We start from the raw sequence: 21,412 nt of genomic DNA, 5'->3' as shown, positions 1-21,412 counted from the left end.
AAGACACACTTTATGGATTTTATTCACTAAGAAGCACATATCTGTCCCCAACCACCTCATAGAAATAAATGAAAACCAGGTTTTTTTTAAAAGTTTATTAGAAAAGGTAAGAAAATAAGTTTTTCACTAAAATTGAATAGTATAAAAGTATAACAGCAGATTAAAATATCACATAACCTTTTGAACTGAGATTTTGATTTCTGAACCACATATGTAACATGTATCCCCAAAATTTAAAAAAATTACATAAATACATAATGTGTGACAACATAATTCATAAACCACCACTGTTTAAATCTTTGTCATTTAACCAATCAAATTCCTATAATAATCTATAAAATTAGTGATAACATTGGTCAGAATTTGAAATCAGGACAGTGAAGTTTGAGACATTTTGTGGAAAAAATTTATGTGTAGGAAAATATAGTATTCAATTAAAAAATGTTATTTTAATCAAATATGTTTTTATCTAAAATTTCAGAGAAAGTTGAAGCCTCATGGAAGTCTTTAGAATAATTGAACGATGCAGTAATTGCTTTCTGTTTTTATAGTTGAATTTGAACACAAAGCAAAAAATGTATTATCTCTTGGCTTGGAATTTTGTTTCTATCATTGCTTTTAGAATAGTTAAAATTTAAAAGGTTTTTACTTTAAATTATTTCAAGTAATTTCTTTTATTTTCCATTTCATACAAAAATAAGTGTCAACAACTGAACGACACAAAACTGTGACCATATCAAATGTGGTGCATTTCTTGGGTTGCTAAGTATACTAACAACTTTTTACTACTTTGATTAATTAATATGAGATTGCATACAAAAAAATGAATTATCAAAATGTATAGAGATATATTTATCACATAATAAAAATACATGGACGGATATTAATCAGAAAAAAATACCTGGACAGATTATAAATCACATGAAAATACCTTGACAGATTTTAATCACATAAAAATACCTGGACAGTTATAAATCACATAAAAATACTAGGACAGATATAAATCACATAAAAAAAAACCTGGACGGATGAACTTAGTTTTTTTTAAAATTTAAAATGACATTTTTAAGAAAAAAAGAAAAAAATCAGAAATTGTGATATAATTTTCTGACAAATCTGTCTTGAAAGTACTGAAAAAAGCTTCAAATATCAATTATTTAAACAAAGCCCTTCCTCACATTTCTAATGTCTCTTGATCTGCTTCATCATACATTGATACTGTTTCAGGATCTAATGTGGTTGTCTGTCGGTCATAGAGAAGATGTGGAGATTTACTACTAGATGGTGCTGGATGGTCCACTGGTTTGATCAGTTAGTGCCCATCGAGCCTCATTCTTGGACAAAGCATGTGGCATTGAGGCACCATATCCAGAAGATCCTGTTCAGTTGGTGCATCCATTCTAGGAAATGTCCAGCCAGGTTTTGACATGACATCAATATCAGCTGACAGATTGGCTTCAACAGTTTCAGATGGATGTGGAGCAATTTTAAAATCAGAAGGAGGGACCACAGGTTCAAATGAAGGCATCATATGGCGTTTCTCATTTTTACATTCATCTTTTGTTGGAGGGAAGTCCTACAATAATGAAACAGCATTTTTTTAAACTCTTTTTTTAGAAAAATGTAGACAAAGAATAATGCACTCATCTGGAATCTGAAGAATACAACACAAAAAGACATTTTTTTAAAGTTAGTTACTGTGAGACTAGTTCCACACCATAAAGTAAACAAACAAAAATACAAAACAAGGAAAATTCAAAATGGAGAGTCCCTTATCAAGTGGCAAAATCAAAAGCTTAAATACAGAAGTTTTATTTTACCAACTGAGTCCTGTTTCTTTAGAATGATTAAAGTGTAATTCATCAAATTTTATACTGATCATCTCTCTACCATTCTCAATAGCTTGTGAAATTCAATGAAACACCATATCTGAAGTACAACTTTCTAATTTATCTTTGTAAATCATTGTTAATCTCCAGAAATGTTAAAAAAAAAAAAAAAATTGTAATTTTAAGCCCAAAAAATTGACAAATGATTTTTCTATGCTAAAATGAAGAACAGATCTCATCAACCTATATTTCATATTACTCTTCCTTTATACTTATTATCTTATGTCTTTAGTTAATCCATTGAGAGTTGATGTTAAAAACTCAAATTAAAAATAATGTCTTACCATGTCATCTGAGATTTGATCTGGATCTATAAAATCTGTATATAAAAAAGAAACAAATCTGAAAATATTTTGTATAACAAAAACATTTTTTGCAGTTGCAGTAAAGTTATGTATATGAATGAGATATAACACAAAAAGGTTCAATTTCTTACAAAGATTTTCAAGAACAAAAAAACTTAAATTCTGGCAGAGTTTATTTTTTTTTTTTACTTTCCACTAACTAGAGTCTCTCAAGAGCCTGTGTCACTCATCTGTATCTAGTGTGGTTTGGGAAATCAAGTTAAATAAGGTTAACAAGAGGCTGTCAGAGTGACAGCAAACCAGATTTTCCTGTACAGTTGATGAAGGATGGTCACAACATTTAACCTTAAAACATCTCTGAATTTGAATTGGGATTGAATATTTGTTACAGCATGGGTTTGTGACACGAAATAAATGCGGTCAAAGAACTGAAAAAATTTGAAATTGAACATTTACTTATAATGGTCCAAAATCTAGGTACATTGCTAGAACCAGCATATCAAAGAACCACAAGAATATAAATTTTGATGAAAATTTCTTAGTTAAACCACTTCTGTTCAAATGGAAAAAACACAAACTTTATTTGCATGAACCAATAATGTGGCCAAGATTGGTAATTTGTGTCAGTATTTTCAGAGGAGAAATGTTTGTAAAATTACAATAATTTACAACATATTGTTAAACATTTACTATATAGGGCAATAACTCCTTAAGGGGTCAGTTTACAATTTAATGTAAACTCGATAATTAGTTGTATTATCAAGAAAATGTTTAAAGAACAGATGAAAACTAGGAACAGGCAGGTAAATTTACACCAGTCAAATTCGGGTTTCGATAGGTGCCATGAACAAAACAAAAAAAATCAAATGCACACCTAAAAAAATACAAAATAAAATAAACTTTAAACAAATAGTGAGGGTTGTGCAAAGCTTTAATGGTATAGGACTTCATTTTTATTTGATTGTTCGGGGGTTAGCGCGAACGCAGTCCCCCACACTAAAAAATTGCGTACCCGAGATGCCCACATTTGGGGCATTCGCAAGCTTCAGCCTATCCGAAGTGCAATGGAAAGGCCTCGACCTGGGGAGACCGCCTTTTTGATCACGGTGCTCCCTGTACCAGGTAAGTATGCTAGACAACAGAGATTTTAAACATTTCATTGAGCAAACTTTTACAATACAGGAGGTGTCAGATACAAATTTAATGATTGCATCTGTTTTGTAAAGAACAGAAATTACATGAAATCATAGATAATTTTTTAAAGGTTATATGGTAATAATAAAATAGTTAAGTGGACTTTTATCAAAAACACTTCTTATCAGCTGTATTATTGATTTTAGTCAGAATTGTGTACACAAATATGTAAGTACAGTAACGACAACTCTGTACAGGTAAACTGTTATATCTACTATGTACAAACTTATTATGAATGGTATTTAATTCTATTGAGTGCTGTTATCTATAAATAAATACCTCATTCAAAAAAAGGTAAAAAGTCAATATTTTGCTGAATGATATTCTTAATTACCCTGTTCATCTAATATTGTAGACATCTGAAGTAGTGTATACAATTTTTGTAACCCCCCCCCCCCCCCCCCCCACCCCCCCCCCCCCCCCCCCCCCCAAAAAAAAAAAAAACATGTAAAAAAACCAAACAAACAAAACTTGAATATAAAGAATATTTTCCTTCATTAGTTATCAAATAGTTATTTCTAAGTAACTAACTATTTATGTCAAAAGATGGTCTCAAGGGTATGATTTATTTGTCTGCTAAAAAATTCTTAAATATCGTGTATTCCTTTCAGGTCAGGTGACCTAATAACAAATACTATTAAAACCACATAATGTTATAAACAACTTAATTTTCAAGTTATCATGTGTAAAAATACATAGTTAATAGTGATAAAACAATTTGGAAACAACAAAAACATCAATATGATATATAAGCCCAGTTTGGATATGCATGTGCATATAATGCTTTTGAAATCTAATTACATGAGATTTGGAGATTCAAAGATATCCTACATCAAACTTTTGCTTTTGTTTTTAAAACATTACATTTGTTTACATTTTAATACAACTAATACAGACACCAATAAGTTAAACATATAATTAAAACTTACCAAAGATAGCAGACTTATAATTTTTTACCATAGTTAATCAATAAATATGACAATATGAATAATAATTCATGTAAATACCATATACAATACACATACCAAATATAGGGTTTCTATTGGGTAATCCACCATCTGAATCATCATCCATATAATCTTCAAAGGAGTCTGTGGATCCAAATGAGTTGTTTTTGTCATCACTCTGGCATAAGATGTACTTCTGAACCCAAGGTATGTGGCTACTGAAAGTAAAAAAAATATATTTTATAGGTTAGAAATCTTCCTCAAGAGTTACAAAAAATGTAGCAATATGAACCCAAGGATGACAAACAGGAGGCTCTCAAGAGCCTGAATTGCTCACCTGTATTTCAGAGGAGAAGATTTTTAAATGTTAGCAAACAAATTGTGTAAATTGTTTTTAAAGGGCAATAACTCCTTAAGGATCAATTGACAAATTTGGTCATACTAACTTTTTTGTAGATCTTACTTTGCAGAACATTATTGCTGCTTACAGTTTATATCTATCCATAATAATATTCAAGATAATAATGAAAAACTGCAAAATTTTGTTAAGACTACCAATTTTGTGTCAGCAACCCAACAATGGGTTGTTTGATTCGTCTGATAATTTCAGGGCCGATAAATCTTGACCAATTGAACAAATTAACCCCATGTCAGATTTGCTCTAAAAGCTTTAGTTTTTGAGATATAAGCCAAAAACTTCATTGAATGTTTAAATTTGTGATTAACTTTCATTACCCAGGAAATCCACAAAAAATTACTGATATTATTGAATCCTTACTGACTAGCCATACACTCTTACTTTTACAGCGGGTATGTAAATCATGACACAAATTAAAAGAAACTAAAAATGGGAGGTAACACATGTAATCAATAAAAAGTAGATATTTACTCTCGTCACTTCCATCGGTAAATGAGGAACAGTACAATCATGACAATTATTAACAAGTTAATCACGATCAAGGCAATCATTCATGGGAGACAACTCATGATATCAATAAATAAAAGTACTTACTCTCTTCTTTTCCATCTGTAAACAAGGAACAGTACTATCACAACAATAATCAACAAGCTAATCACGATCAAGGCAATCATTCATGGGAGACAACTCATGATATCAATAAATAAAAGTACTTACTCTCTTCTCTTCCATCTGTAAACAAGGAACAGTACTATCACAACAATAATCAACAAGCTAATCACGATCAAGGCAATCATTCATGGGAGACAACTCATGATATCAATAAATAAAAGTACTTACTCTCTTCTCTTCCATCTGTAAACAAGGAACAGTACTATCACAACAATAATCAACAAGCTAATCATGATTAAGGCAATCATCCATGGCCGCAACAACAGTTCGGATAATCCTCAGGACAGGCACACTTATAATAGTTGATGTAGTCATAACATACAAACGGGTCCTGACAAGGAGAGCTAATACACTCATTAATATTCTCTTCACAATGGATACCAGTCCAACCAGAGGCACATATACAGTTGTAGTTGATATCAAAACTTTCAATAGCCCTACGGTAATGTTCACATGGATAAGATATAGTCTTGTTCTTTGCTGAAACATAAATCATTTGCATTTATGAATAAATAGGATATAAGAGATGTCAAACAGAAGTTAGAAATGTGGAGAACAAAAAATCCCTCATACAATCTATATACCAGCTAAACAACAAATTACAGTTTAAAAAGAGGCTGTCAGAGTTTTTTTGACATTTATTTAATTTGTGCCATGACATTTTTCAATATCACAAGGACCATAACTCCTGAATGGTAAAACTGAAAATTATCAATATTCAATTTGACCTTCATTTTGTCATCAGTCACAGTGACAACATATTATAATTATAAAAGCTTTGGTTGAAAGATTCATGAGTTAAGCATGTACATGACTGGTACACCATTTTTCCATCTTTCAAGAAACCATAACTCCTGAACAGCTATGAAAGTGAATTCGTCAATATTGAATGTTACCTCCATTTTGACATCAGCAACAACATATTAAAAATTGAAAAGCTTTGGTTGAACAGTTCATGATACATGCATTATTATAGAGTCACTGTTTGGCAGCTGCCCAAATCAATTTTCTTTCACATATTTTGGTATACTAACGTTCGCATTCTCCTTCATTGTGACATGGTGACTCCAACACGGTAAACTGTATGGTGACAAGACGTGATAAGGCACCACTTGCATCATGGAAGTACACTTTAGCCTCATCGTAGCCAGAGAAGGAATAGTTCTGTATATATGTCAACTTCATGTAGTTCCATTCATGTTCATTTATTGGCTTCAACAGGCCGAGATCACATGGGAACATCATATTATCCTGTAAAGAGAAAATCACTTTTTTTTTAAATTTGGTGCTGAAACCCTAGCCATGTGGGGCCTGTCATGGATGTGATTGTCATAGCATGGTCACATGAATGGTTTTGACTTGTCCAGTCCAGGCCACTTATCAGTTGTTTGTGCTCAATTTGAGTGTATTTATTTAGATTATCAATCCTTCTGCTTTCAAGCACTTTCCAAAAATGAAAACAAATTATTTTCAGGAAAAAAATAATTTCGATTTTTTTGTGGAAATAATTTTTTGACCCGGGGGCTTATTTTTGACCTGGGTGGGGGGAGGGGAAACAAACATATTTTTAATTTTGGCCTGAGCTCAAATAAGAACTTTGTAAAATTGAAATCGGATATAACTGGAAAAAGTGCAAACACCCAGGTATATAACTTCTGATTGTGTTTATTATTGAAATATACCTAGGAAATGACTACCTGCTTCCAGTTGTAGGTCTATAGTTGAAGTAAAAAGTTTGATTGCCAATGACCTTCCTAAGACTGCTGTACTCAGATTAGTTTTACTCTGTCCTAAGAAATGGTGTGGTTAATGCATGTGTTCAGTGGGGTCCTCTCTACATGCAGACTACAGTTCAAGAAATAGGACAAATTGTCAAAATTGACTTTTTTTGCACCTGTTGACCATCTTTGGGGGCAAATATTTATTCCAATTTCATTTTTTTTCCCCAATCTCTACTGAAATGAACTTACACTTCTTTGTGTAACATTTGGACATGGATCTGCAATGGTTGGCAACATTGTTGTATTGTCTGTGATAATCAAGGTTCCATTAACTGGTTCCTGAACTTTAAGCTGTGGTTTATCCCCCGATTCAATATCATAAGCTCCTATCAAAGCATACCAGGATGGGGACCAGATAGGCTCATTCCATTCATTCTTTTGTTCCAGATAAACCTGTAATTGATAAATCCAATTTTTCATACAATAACATTAAACTAGAATTGTGGTTCAACACAAAAGGTAACCTCTGCCAGCTCAGTATGTTTAAACTAACCTCTGCCTCACTAGTGACTATTTACCACATACTGCAATATTGAAGCAATTGTATATACTTTTCTCCCCTGGAACATGTAGGACAAAATTCAATCATTCTTTAAATTAAGGAATAGTTGAATACATATCCTCAGGAGGTGTTCTATACTGTGTACAGTTCACCAACAAGTGAAACTACGAGCTACTGCTCACTGATGATACCCCCGCCGCAAGTGGATAATATTAATAGTGTAAAAATATGCAAGTGTTCGGTAAACAGGAAGTTGTCGAGTGATGAATCTGAAACGCATCACACGGTATAGTCTGACTTATAAAAATCCTGAAACCAAATTTCAGAAATCCTTGTATTGTAGTTCCTGAGAAAAATGTGACGAAAATTTTTAACTTGGTTATCATGTGTAAAATCATACAAGTGTTCAGTAAACAGATAGTAGTCGAGTGATGAATCTGAAAACGCATCACATGGTATAGCTGACTTATATAAATCCTGAAACCAAATTTCAGAAATCCTTGTATTGTAGTTCCTGAGAAAAATGTGACGAAAATTTTCAACTTGGCTATCATGTGTAAAATCATACAAGTGTTCGGTAAACAGGAAGTTGTCGAGTGATGAATCTTAAAACGCATCACACGGTATAGCTGACTTATATAAATCCTGAAACCAAATTTCAGAAATCCTTGTATTGTAGTTCCTGAGAAAAATGTGACGAAAATTTTGAACTTGGCTATCATGTGTAAAATCAGACAAGTGTTCGGTAAACAGGAAGTTGTCAAGTGATGAATCTGAAAACGCCATCACACGGTGTGGCTGACATATATAAATGTTGATACCAAATTACAGAAAGGGTGGATGTGTAGTTCCTGAGAAAAATGTGACGAAAGTTTCATGGGACGGACTGACTGACGGACGGACTGACGGATGGACTGAATGACGGACGGACGGACTGATGGACGGACAGACAGAGGTAAAACAGTATACCCCCCCTTTTTTAAAGCGGGGGTATAATTACTTTCTTACCTTTCAAATAGGTGTAAAAAAAAGCACATACAATCCTTGAGTAATCACCAGGGAATGACTTTTCTCCATTTACTTGGATTTATATTTAGTAGCTGTCACCTAGGTATTGACTTGAAAATTGTTCAACTTACTTAAACTGAGGATAATATTTAACCTTCAGGGTCAAGTGCACTGCACATGCATTATTATAAAATTTCATATTTTGTTAAAGAGTCCTTGTACATCTGAACTATGCAGTTTTTATCAAATGACTGGTTTTCCGTAATAGACCCTGTAATTAAAGGGCTCAGCCTTCTTCTTTTCTGTAACTTCCTTCTACTAATGAGTAGCCCACATCCAATAGTCATAAGTTGCCATCTGTTATATCTATAGTTGCATGACTGACAATCAAACCATATCTCCTTATTTCATACTGATAGTAACATAACAAAACAGCTGTAAAGTAACCTGGTAACCACACTGGGTTACTAAGGGGAGACAACTTACAATAACTGGTTCTGTAGGATCTGCTGGTAGTTGTGATTCTCCTACCAAAGTTAGGAAGATGACCGGTGGGTCTATTATATCTGTGACATTGACAGTCAGCCATACTGTTACATTAATTGGTGGAATAATATCTGGATCATCTTGTACTTCCTGTAAGATGACTGGGAATGGCTCAATACCCTGACAGTCCCTCACAAGGTGTATACAGCAGGCTGCAGAGAAATTGAAAATATAAAATCAAATACTGAATAACCATGCAGAGATAACAGTTCTTACAAAGTGTACAGCAGATTACAAGGACTTGACAACAGCATTCATTTTTTTTTAAAAACAAAATTACTTTCAATATTTTGTAGTCTATTACATGACCCACATAGATTTGTAATATGTTATATCTTTAATTTCTTCAGCATTAGGTGATAAGTGTGATACAAGTTGAATGGAGAACCTGATGGGGGTGTAAAACCCATCTTGAATTTAAATGTATAACTAAATCAAAGAGCAGAATGCTCTGAGGAATACGATTGCCATATAGTTTTCATTGACACATGTATAGCAGTTCTGCCAACTTTTCATTAAGCAAATTCGTGAGATTTGGCCAAAATAGAAAAAGATCAAAGAGGAAAAAATTGATCCAAGGATACTGCTGCAAAAAAGCATGAACATGCGTGAGTCTCACGCATTTTTGGTAGCCCTGGCCTTGATAGTCCAAATAATTATGACGTCTTGAAAGGCTATTATATTTTTTTTTTTACGCCTTACTTCGACGTCAAAGTAAGGCTTCAAAGAAAACAATTAAAATAGCCTTCCAAGACGTCATAATTATTTGGACTATGGCCTTGAAGGCATAAAACTTTGCTCACTGCGTGGAGCACAAAAATCATGCTCGAAACAAGAAATCAAGCAATTTCATTGGTTGATTTTCGAGTATGAGTACAAAAAAACTGACTCGAAAGTTTTATGACCGCAAGGCCTGGTACAGCTGGATAGTATTATTTTCAAAACTAATTCAACTGCACATGCAAAGGTATTATAAATCTGAATAGTCACTCAACTTTAAAAATAGCTAATCCCGGATACAAGTGTACGAGCATGTACTTATTGTGTTTTATTTGTGTGCTATCAATTCCAAGTTTACTTTCCACAGCAGTCACTGAGAGAGAGAGAGAAGGTATTTCACTTCATAGTTTGAGATTACTCTGATGTCCGACGGCTGATTTGCCAGACAAGCTGGGACCGTGGGGGACTATTATGCTAGTATACTTAAATTACAAACTTAAATAGTCCCAGTCCCATATATTATATCAAGTATTATTGCATGCCGAATTGAATTTTAAATAGGTGCCGATTTGACTAGATGCCGATTTAACCAGGTGCCGATTTGACTTTTTCAATGGGTGCCGATTTGACCAGGTGCCGATTTGACTTGTACCCAGTAATCTCGGGACTATTCACTTCGTATCTTATCACCGTTAATTCTAGGAGGAACCCCATTTCCCAGTCCCATATATTACATCAAATATTATTGGATGCCGAATTGACTTTTAAATAGGTGCCGATTTGACTAGATGCCGATTTAACCAGGTGCCGATTTGACTTTTTCTATGGGTGCCGATTTACTTGCACCCAGCAATCTCGGACTATTCACTTCGTATCTTATCACCGTTACTTCTCAACTTCCGAAGCAAGGTTGTCGGCTCTCAGGACATTCCCGAAGTCCTGCGTGTTAATCTTTAATTATTAATTTTCTTTGGGTCAGTGGGCATGAATCCTTCTGTACACACTCCTCTGTTTAAATTGAGATCGTTCTTAATATAATACGACGTTTATCGACATCTAACGAGTTAATTTTTTCTTGACGGGAAATACTTCTGAAAGGGAGACAACTCAAAATGATAATATGGAAGACTCCATTTCGGCTAAAGGGGTGTTATAGGTAAAACTTCATTGATTTTAATTTAAATTATGCATATGATTTTAAATTATGCAACAACAATATTAAACCCTCAGTAGCAGGCAGACATAGAAAGAATCCAATGAGTTTCAAATTAATTAATAAGCGGGGAATCCAGAACAACCACTCAATCTGATACCCCTTGAAATCAAGAAAACTATACGCATGCGCATTAATACATAAACAAACCTGCGACTTCGGATTTGGAACAAGAACGTTTATTTAATTTATGATATGATGAATGAGTCTCAATTTCTTTATGAGAGTACAGTATAAGTTTCATAACAGTAAAATATAGAAAACTTCACTTCAGTTCTTAAATGACAGAAATAGAATTATCGGAATTCAAAGAACTCTCGCATTTATCAAAACTGGGGAATTCCCTCTGACGTGTTTCTAAATTTATAAAAACACTAAATAAAAATACTGCTTAATTCTGATTTTCAGTGTTGTTAAAAACACGCATATAAGTCAAGAGAAAAATCAAACATGAAGATTATGAGAAGAACATTACAGGAAAGTTGTTTATGTTCAATCCTTTTGCTTTTTTTTACCTTTTAAAGCAAGACAATCATAAGAATCTGAGATGTTGATGAATGTTTAGAATAAAACGGTTGACATGAGGGAATGAGCCCTGAGTCAACGGTAAAAGTCTACAGATTGCTTAAAAGCAATCGTATCCCAAAAAATATAAATACAAGAAGTTAAGGTATATTTAAGAATTGTATTTTACAATTTTAAGCTGCCAAATCATCATTAAATGAACTTACATTCCATCAACAGACAGGATAGGTGTCCCCATGGTATAATTAGTGTAGTTACCGACCAGATAGAACTCAATCGTATCTCCCTCATCATCTGTCGCTTCCAACTGGTACTGTATTGTACCTAAAATATATAAATTACACATAACTATAGTAGCTACCAGTCAGTACTGTATGGTTCATAAAAATACACATATCACACAGCTGTAAAAGAGAAAACTAGAGGCTCTTAAGAGCCTGTGTTGCTCACCTTGGTCTATGTGCATATTAAACAAAGGACACAGATGGATTCATGACAAAATTGTGTTTTGGTAATGGTGATGTGTTTGTAGATCTTACATTACTGAATATTCATGTTGCTTACAATTTTCTCTATCCCTAATAAACTTGGACCTTTAGTTACAGAGGAAAATGTTTTGTAAAAATTTACCAAATAAAAATTGACTAAACAGGGCAATAACTCTTTAAGGGGTCAGCTGACCGTTTTGGTCATGTGAACTTATTTGTAGATCTTACTTTGCTGAACATTATTGCTGTTAACAGTTTATCTCTATCTATAACAGTATTCAAGATAATAACCAATAAAGGCAAAATTTCTTTAAAAATTTCCAATTGAGGGGCAGCAACCCAACAACCAGATGTCTAAAAGAGGGACGAAAGATACCAAAGGGACAGTCAAACTCATAAATCTAAAACAAACTGACAACGCCATGGCTAAAAATGAAAAAGACAAACAGAAAAACAATAATACACATGACACAACATAGAAAACTAAAGAATAAACAACACGAACCCCCTAATTCATCTGAAAATTTCAGGGCAGATAGATATTGACTTAATAAACAATATAAATCCTGTCAGATTTGCCTTAAATGCTATGGTTTCCGAGTTATAAGCCAAAATCTACATTTTACTCCTATGTTCTATTTTTAGCCATGGTGGCCATCTTGGTTGGTTGGCTGGGTCACCGCACACATTTTTCTAACTAGATACCCTAATAATGATTGTGGCCAAGTTTGATTAAATTTGTCCCAGTAGTTTTAGACGAAAAAAATTTTTGTAGTAGAGAAAAAATTGGTAAAAAATGACTATAAGTATAAAGAGCAATAACTCCTTAAGAGGTCAACTGACCATTTTGGTCATGTTGACTTATTTGTAGATCTTACTTTGCTGAACATTATTGCTGTTTACAGTTTATCTCTACCTATAATAATATTCAAGATAATAACCAAAAACGGCAAAATTTCTTAAAAATTACCAATTCAGGGGCAGCAACCCAACAACCAGTAGTCTGATTCATTTGAAAATTTCAGGGCAGACAGATCTTGACCTGATAAACAATTTTACCCTATGGCCATCTTGGTTGGTTGGCCAGGTCACCGGACACATTTTTAAACTAGATACCCCAATGATGATTGTGGCCAAGTTTGGTTAAATTTGGCCCAGTAGTTTCAGAGGAGAAACGACGACGACAGATGATGGACACCAAGTGATGATAAAAGCTCACTTGGCCCTTTGGGCCAGGTGAGCTAATAAAAATTTAGGAAAAGGTTTAGATCTAAAGATCTTTTTGGCACAACAGTATATTCTAGTCAAACGATATTAACAATTAAGATTGGTAAGTAAAATTGAAAATGGAAATGGGGAATATATAAAATAGACAACAACCCAACCAAAAGGCAGATAACAGTCGAAGGCCACCAATGGGTCTTAAATGCAGTGAGAAAATCCAGCAACAGAGGTGTGTTAGAAACTGTTGCAAAGATTTATTATTGTGAAAACTGTGACAGGAAAGGTTAGTCAAAATTAAAAAAATAATTTTTTAAATTTTGATATTATTTGTATATGAAGTATTACCAGAAACGTAATAAACAATCTGGCACTTTTGCAAAATTTCCAACATGCACAATAACAATAATAAATTCACACAGAAATCTCTAAATTCACAGTTATGGGATCTTTATAGAAGGTGTGACGAAGTTTTATTCTCTTTCCTACCTGCATCCTCTGACATGTAGATAACATCTGGTACTGCAAGTTTGGGTTCTGAATTTGTTATGGATGCTTTAGCATTTGTCAGTGAAAACATTGTTTCATGGCGAAAGTATGGTTTATTGACTGCATCTTCTGTTAAAGCTCTCCAGGTGTTGCATACCTGTAATCATAGCAGAAAGTATACAAAATCAAACCTTCATATGTTTTAAGGAGGCTCGAGGGTATAAAAATTTTAGAAAAAAATTAAACATTTGTTTTTCATTACAAATTTTATTTATTACCTTTTGTAGTTGTTATTTTATCATATGGTACAAAAAACATTCAAAACAATTAATTCGTGTTGGCCCCAGATGACTTTTAAAATGTAAACATCATTGAAAAAGTTCCAAATTATCTCCCTTTGGTGGAAAAGTGCCATTTTTTTGCTTTAAAATTGAAATATCTCTTTTAACTCATCGGTGACCTATATTTTTTAATAAAATTTCGATATATGCTGTACTTAAACTAAATTATTGTAAAATTTGAGCGATTTCTGTAATAAATTTCTTTTTTTATTTCGATATTACCTTTATTTCTCCTATTAGTTCAACAGAAAAAAAAACACTTTTACAAAGATGTATGCTTCTTTCGAAGGCAGATTGTGAGCGCAAATGAACGGTGACCCCAATTTTTTATTTTATTTTTCTATTAACTATAAGATAAAGTTCATTTATAGAAAAATATAAAGAAATCCTATATAAATGATTTAGACCCGCGAACCCCTTAATAGAAAAAAGATACCAAAGTTAAAAGTATCTCAAAAACAAGAACACAGAATTTAATTTTTCCTGCTTTTTAAGGTTCATTATGAGGGTGGTAATGGGGGTATCTTCATGATGAATAAAGGTAAAAGTTCTTGTCAAATAACATTAACAGTATTTTTTTGTGCATGACAATAAAAAAAATGACTGACTTTGATGAATAAAAATATTGGTAATGTTTCAAATAATTTGAGACCTCTAACGAATGACAACAAGTATATTTTGACACAGTAAAATTTTAACCAAATTGACCCTAACAGTAGCCGACAATATGGTAAAGAACATTCCTATAGTCCATTATATATGTTACAGTAAATAGGTGAAATTAGGAATTACATGTAATTACTAAAATTTAGGAATTACAGGTAATTCCCGATGCACTTAGTTAATACAAGTAATTCCTTAAACGGCCCAGTTATTACCAGTAATTACTAAATTTAAAATGAATATTTACACCTATTTACTGACTGCTAACACAACCATAACTTTTGATCACCTGACCATAATACAACATTGTTTTAGCTGTGTAATACTAACTAGAAGATCAGTTAGTACTCTAAAAATTTTGAATGGTTGATATGTATAAAAAATATCTTGAATAAATATGGACTTTCAAATATTTGGTTAAATCAGAGTAACTTTAGTTTTAATCCAAAATGGTTTAAGTTGAGCATTATAAAACATAATTTTTGACCAACTTCAGCAGACATGAAAATCAGAAATGGAAAATTCTCCCAAAGCATTATGTCTTAACTTTTTAAAGAACTCTTTGAATTTGAAGAATATTTAGACTTATTACCTTATAAAGATAAGATAACGTTATGTAGGTTAAGAACTGGAATGAACTGTTATGTGCATTAGCTTCGAGATATATGAAAAAAATATCTTTTTTTTGTTGTTAAATCATTTATAAAAATGATATTGTAAAATTATAATTCACTGTTAGCAGCCATTCTGGTTTTATTTTGTTAAATTAGCTGAGAAACAAGGTTGATGAGTTGTGCACTTGCAAGTGAACATTTGGACCTCATTGAATACGTATTCATGTGACCTTCAAATCAACCCCTAGCTGGAGATGGGTTATCGATGTATTTAGCTATTAAAATTGTAAGGGTTTTTGCAGAACAAATAGTCTCGGTTACTTTTGCTGTTAATCGCAGGCTCAACAAAAATGAGGAAAAAATATTAAAATTTTCCTCTAGATACTATCTGTTGACTAGTACTGTAAGAAGCTTCAGTCAAAATTGGGTAAAAATCCAGGATGGTTTATAAAATCTAATGTTTTAAAAACTTTAACTACAGAGTGTATGTAATGTTAACTGGGACAAAACTAGTCCATTTATAAGTAATATACGAAAAAAAGGATTTTTTTTTCAAACTTTACTTTTGGATATTATTTTATGATCATAAACATTTAGCTTCTGTCCAAGTTTGGTAGAAATCCAGGATATTTGGAGAAAGTTTTTTTTAAAGTTTTGAACCACAGTGCATGATGGAGATTTTAGTTTGATTTGGATAGATATCATTGTCTTGCATACATATATTTACGGAGTTTCAAAACCTATAAAACAACCATTTTCCAGTTTCAATTCACAAACACTAAAGAGTATGCACTTTGGATGTGCATTATATTCCTACATCCTTAAGTTAGCGCCGTTAAAATCCCTACCCCTTTACTTTCTTATTTGGTATCTTGAATTATGTTTTTAATTTTAAAACAAAAACATCAAGTTAGTAAATAGCTGTAAAAATGACAAAAAAAATCAGTGATTACCAGTAATCACTGAAACAACTAGTAAATACATGTAATTACTAAATTGGCTAGTAATTACAGGTATTTACTGAAGTGTTTAGTAATTACATGTAATTCCTAATTTCACCTATTTACTGTAACATATATATACTATAAAATTTATAACAATCTTTTCAAAAGCTTGTTTTTTTTTACACAGAGTAAAAAAAATCCATAATCTTGCTCAATTTTCATAATATTCCAAAACAGTAATACATTGAGGAAGCCTGTCCTTAGAGATGTTAAAAAATAACTTTTTAATAAAAGTGCAAAAAAGTATAGTTTACACCTCAAACATGGGGAACATTCTACTGTACCTCAACAGCACTAGAGGCACACTATGTAAGCATGATTATAAAAGAAAGCAAAGAGTCAAAAATGATAAAAAAAAAAAAAAAATACCTTTACAGTGACAGTACTGTCATTATGGAAGACTTCAGTATCTGTTTCATTAAAACAAGTTCTGCTAGACTCCTCCCAAACTTGTCTCACTGAAAAATATGATATAACTATTTGTAACTATATATATATATTACTAAGAAAGGAGGATAAATAAGGCTTTAAACTTACACAATTTATTTTAGTTTCAAAAACAAACAACTTGTAATCATGATATGAGCTGCGTCGGATAGAAATCGACCTTATGCAAGTGCATATACACATATTCATATCTAAAACTTTGATTGATTTTGGAATAACTAAGATATAAAAGCTGCATTTTGTTCCGTTTAAAAGGGTTGTCTTCTTATGAAAATCTACTTTTGAAACATTTACAGACTTTCCATAGAAATTATTTTAACCCAAAATAGGTTAACAGAGGTATTGATTTTCGTTTGCATAAGGTCGATTTCTATCCGTCGCAGCTCATATGTTGATGATGAATGCCATTTCTACAAAAAAAGACAAATCATGATAAATTAATTATTGTGCTAAATGCTATTTCAACAAACATAAGCAAACAGTAAAGAACATATCATGTTTGTCTAATGTATTTTTATAATAGCTCAAATAAATGCCATCAATATGACATCTTTTTCCTAAATATTAGGTGTTATACCACAATTGATTTTCCCCTATTTAAGTCTTTGTTAAATTTGCACTTTTCAAAAAAATGTGCAGAATTTATCTTTCAAAATTGTTTCAAATAAAGAAATACTTGGCATGAGTAAAGTTTTATCCTGTCCAGTACTATAGAGAAAAATTCACATAACATTTCATTGCATATAAAAAAATAACCATCATTGGAAGTTAACCAATCAAATGTCTCACCTTATTTTATCTGTATACAAGGTTTAGTCACCATGTAACCTCAAGATTACAAAATTTTCTATAGAAATCCCAAATAAAAAATAATGGTGTTTTGAAATACCCAAGACTTATGTTTATGACACAAAAATGTTTTTACTGCAATAAAATGTAGGATTAATTACCTACAACTGTCAAATTCAAGGGAATATTTTTTTAGACCTACTTTTGTATACAACCGGATGTGACGTACCATGATTTGGTTCTATTACACCTAAACAATGAATTCAAAATACAAGAGATACTGTAAATTAAAAAAAAATATTGTGATGTTTTCATTATTGCGAAAAATGCCACAGGGTTATAATTGCAATAATTTAAACTCGCATTTTGAAAGTCTTTATATAAACTAAACAGGATTTTTCTCAATTTAACCAAAAGATTATTAAAATCACATTTTAGTCTAAAGTGACAAAATTGCAAAAATGAAATTTCTGAATTTACAGTAGTGAAAAGGTACAATAAATATTTTTTTGTTTTACCTGGATTCCAGTTCGTCAATAAAGTCCTATTGCCTGACTCATGTGGCCCTGGTCCAGCAATGTCTCTGTAGGTCATCAGAATGGGGCCAGGCATCATAATATGTCCAACAGACACAAAGGCAAAGGCAAATTCACTTCCATAGAGCCTAAAACAAGAAATATCTACATGAATTCTATGGCAACAAACCTTGAAGTTTGTTCAAACTTAATACACTGCTAAGTATATCATTAGTATAACAACAATGATGCCTTTTATTGCAGGGTCACAATGAATAATCTATAATTAAGGTTGTAATTCTCTAGGCAAAGCTTACGTTAGATGATTCTGGCTTTTTTTTTATCTTTACAACTGTCTCAGTGGCGTTGTAGTTGCTAGCTCTCCTTGAGGGAGTGAGATTACAAATTGTAGATTAGGTCCCCTGTTTGGTCAAACCAGAGATTTTAAAAATTGGTAGAGCAATTTTACATAACTGTGAACATGGATTAACTATTCTTGATATTGATCCTTTACAGAGGCAAGGACATAAACTAAGAACTTAAAACAAGTTATAATGTGGAGAAGTTTTCATTGCCAACTGCTTTTTATCTCACAAATATACCTTCCTAGAAGAGTTCTATCCACTAAATCAGTTGTAGTAGATGGATCAACAATGTAAGGTACAAAATCTGTTGATGCTGCAGATTCATAGGACGCTGTTAACTCGGATTGAGTGAGTTTTGTAAATGTTGTACTGTGTCCAGAAGTCAAATCTAAAATGAAAAAAACAAGAAATAATATGTGGTGATTATCAAGCACACATTTTTGCATATTTTATGTGAATTATACAGTATTTTTTCTTAATATATATATATCATAAAAATCAAAATCGCATTATAGTCTACAATAACAAAATCACAATAAAAAATGCACGCAATAATTTCTGAATTTACAGTATATACCTTCAATAACAAAAAGTACATTCAAACTTTCTGACATATATATACATATATGAAAGGTTCTAATTTTAATTGGAATTTGGTCCATAGATAACAGGCTATTATTTGAACTTTGAATTATTTTTAATTATGGAATTTGCTTGTTTTTTTGTTATTGTATTTTTTAATAAATTCCATGTTTATTCTGTACTGAAATGTTCTGTGCTGTGCACAACACTTTCTATAACAAAGAAAATAGTTTATTTTCAAAAGAATGTACTGTGTCGCGCACAACACTATCTAACCAAAATACATTTTATGGAAAGTGTTATTAACCGCTCAAAAGATTATAATACCAAATAAACATGGAATTAATTAAAAAAAATTAACACAAGAAATTATACAAATTCTATAATTAAAAATAATTCCAAGTTCAAATAATAGCCTGTTAGATTTCTTTTTCACCAGAATGCAGATTAACTTTGGTTAAGATGTATTATTTTTCACATGAATATATTTTGTTACTTCACAAAACAGACATGTGACAGAGTTGTCAAGCCACAACTGGAGATTTGGAAATTTTCAGCTGGAGTTTGGGCTTCATAACTGGAGATTTTTAATCGACCCTTTATCGACACACGCTAAGTTTTTTTGTGTGTGTTCAAACTGCATATATCTTCTTTTTTTTGTTAACAAAGCAATGATTCCATACCTTTCAACACCTGCATAGCCATTTTTACTTGAAAAAATAGAAAATAATGGGTTTTCAAATATTTATTACTATGTATAGTTCAAGAGTAAGTGAATAACCATGATACATAGTTGGCAAAAAGTATCTCTGCTTAAGCTACATTGTCAACTTTTGGTACCACTACTAATCATGCTAGTAACAGAAGGTGTTGAAATGATAAACATTTGTAGTTGGCTTTCTGTTTGGTAGCTGTCTCCATATTTGGTCAAGTCATTAGGGCCACCATAGTCAGCTTTGCATGAAGTGTAGTAAGCATGGTCTTGACCTTAGGCACTGGACTTGCACCATTTGAACTCAGATCTCCAGGCAGAGTTGAATTTGATTCAGGGTTGGCAAAGTATTACCCGCCCGGGTTTTACTGGGCCCAGGTTTTCCCGGGCTGGGCAATACTCCCTGAAACGGGGAATACTGGGTAATACTGGGCAATATGATTTTTTAAGCTTATTTCAACACAAACTAGTAAAGGCTTGTTGTAGTTTCATAGTATTATAGCTAAATATATACATTTTATACAGATAACCATTGAGAGTCAGCAAAAATTCAATTTCATTCTCTTCTCCACATAAATTTTATGTAGGCAAAATACAATATTTGCACAATTTAGGATTCCTCGTTAATTTCCAAGCATTGTTTCAATAATCTTATTGCAGTGTTTAAGTGAATTGTAAAGTAAATTGCTATACATGTATACACAATCATAATTGCTAAATAAACACCCTACAGGGTCTTGTCATTAACTCTTATAGAAATGAAAAGACTGATTATTGTTATTTAAACATATCTGTGTTCTAATCTGAATAATTACTTATTAATTAGTTTTGTACATTTGTACATATATAAATTATTTCAAAGTAATTTTTCTTACATGTACATGTAATCCTTAAATTCTTTATACTAGTTATATATTTGAAAAAATATTTTTTTATCAGAGTTGTTAGAATAATTCTTTCTCAGATGTATACTCTTGTACTTTTGTACATGTATGTATCATAAGACTCGCAAACAAGTAAACTTATAAATAAAAATAGGTTTACATATATCTTAAATAAAGAGCTGCTGAACCAACGCCTCTTATGTTTAGTGCTGGTAGAGTTCCCTTAAGTGGATACCAGATGGTATGCAGGGTTGTCAAATAAAAAAATGTAGCGGTATATATCTTAAATGTATTGCATTTGTGTTTGATTACTGAATCTTCTTTGAAATTCAGGCCAGAAACATATATTACCCAGTATTGCCCAGTATTACCCAGTAAAACCCAGTAAAACCCGGGTTTTCCCAGTATTTCCCACTGGGCTGGGCAATACTCATAAAACCCGGGTTTTTGCCAACCCTGATTTGATTAGATAATAGGTCTTCTTTAATTTGCTGCTTGAGTATTTGGTGATAACATACGATTTTGCATTTTGTCAAATATTAAAATTTTAGAGTTGTCAAAGGCTAACATACTCATAT

At 32.2% G+C, this 21,412-nt stretch overlaps 2 protein-coding genes and 1 non-coding gene across 3 annotated transcripts; all 3 read right to left on the bottom strand.

Moving 5' to 3' along the window:
* Positions 1-1,174: 1,174 nt before the first annotated feature.
* LOC139509135 (uncharacterized) lies at positions 1,175-5,427 on the bottom strand. The gene is made up of 4 exons (XM_071296082.1): positions 5,348-5,427; positions 4,414-4,553; positions 2,174-2,208; positions 1,175-1,576 (listed from the first exon to the last, which is right to left on the bottom strand). Exons 1-4 carry the CDS (start codon positions 5,425-5,427, stop codon positions 1,313-1,315), a joined length of 519 nt encoding a protein of 172 aa, XP_071152183.1. The 3' UTR covers positions 1,175-1,312.
* LOC139509138 (U1 spliceosomal RNA) lies at positions 3,161-3,324 on the bottom strand. Its single transcript, XR_011661578.1, has one exon. It is a non-coding gene; the product is annotated as a U1 spliceosomal RNA (small nuclear RNA).
* Positions 5,428-5,599: 172 nt separating the features above from the next.
* Positions 5,600-19,943, bottom strand: LOC139509137 (uncharacterized). The gene is made up of 11 exons (XM_071296083.1): positions 19,922-19,943; positions 18,894-19,044; positions 18,295-18,440; positions 16,910-16,998; positions 13,919-14,075; positions 12,437-12,474; positions 11,927-12,044; positions 9,203-9,414; positions 7,396-7,599; positions 6,460-6,676; positions 5,600-5,905 (listed from the first exon to the last, which is right to left on the bottom strand). The coding sequence occupies exons 1-11, from the start codon at positions 19,941-19,943 to the stop codon at positions 5,670-5,672; spliced, it is 1,590 nt and encodes a 529-aa protein (XP_071152184.1). The 3' UTR covers positions 5,600-5,669.
* Positions 19,944-21,412: the final 1,469 nt, after the last annotated feature.

Source organism: Mytilus edulis, unplaced genomic scaffold (assembly GCF_963676685.1).
Source record: "Mytilus edulis unplaced genomic scaffold, xbMytEdul2.2 SCAFFOLD_665, whole genome shotgun sequence".
Taxonomy (NCBI): Eukaryota; Metazoa; Mollusca; class Bivalvia; order Mytilida; family Mytilidae; genus Mytilus; species Mytilus edulis.
The sequence above is the reverse complement of the archived record's forward strand: the minus strand, read 5'-3'. Positions and strand labels throughout refer to the sequence as shown.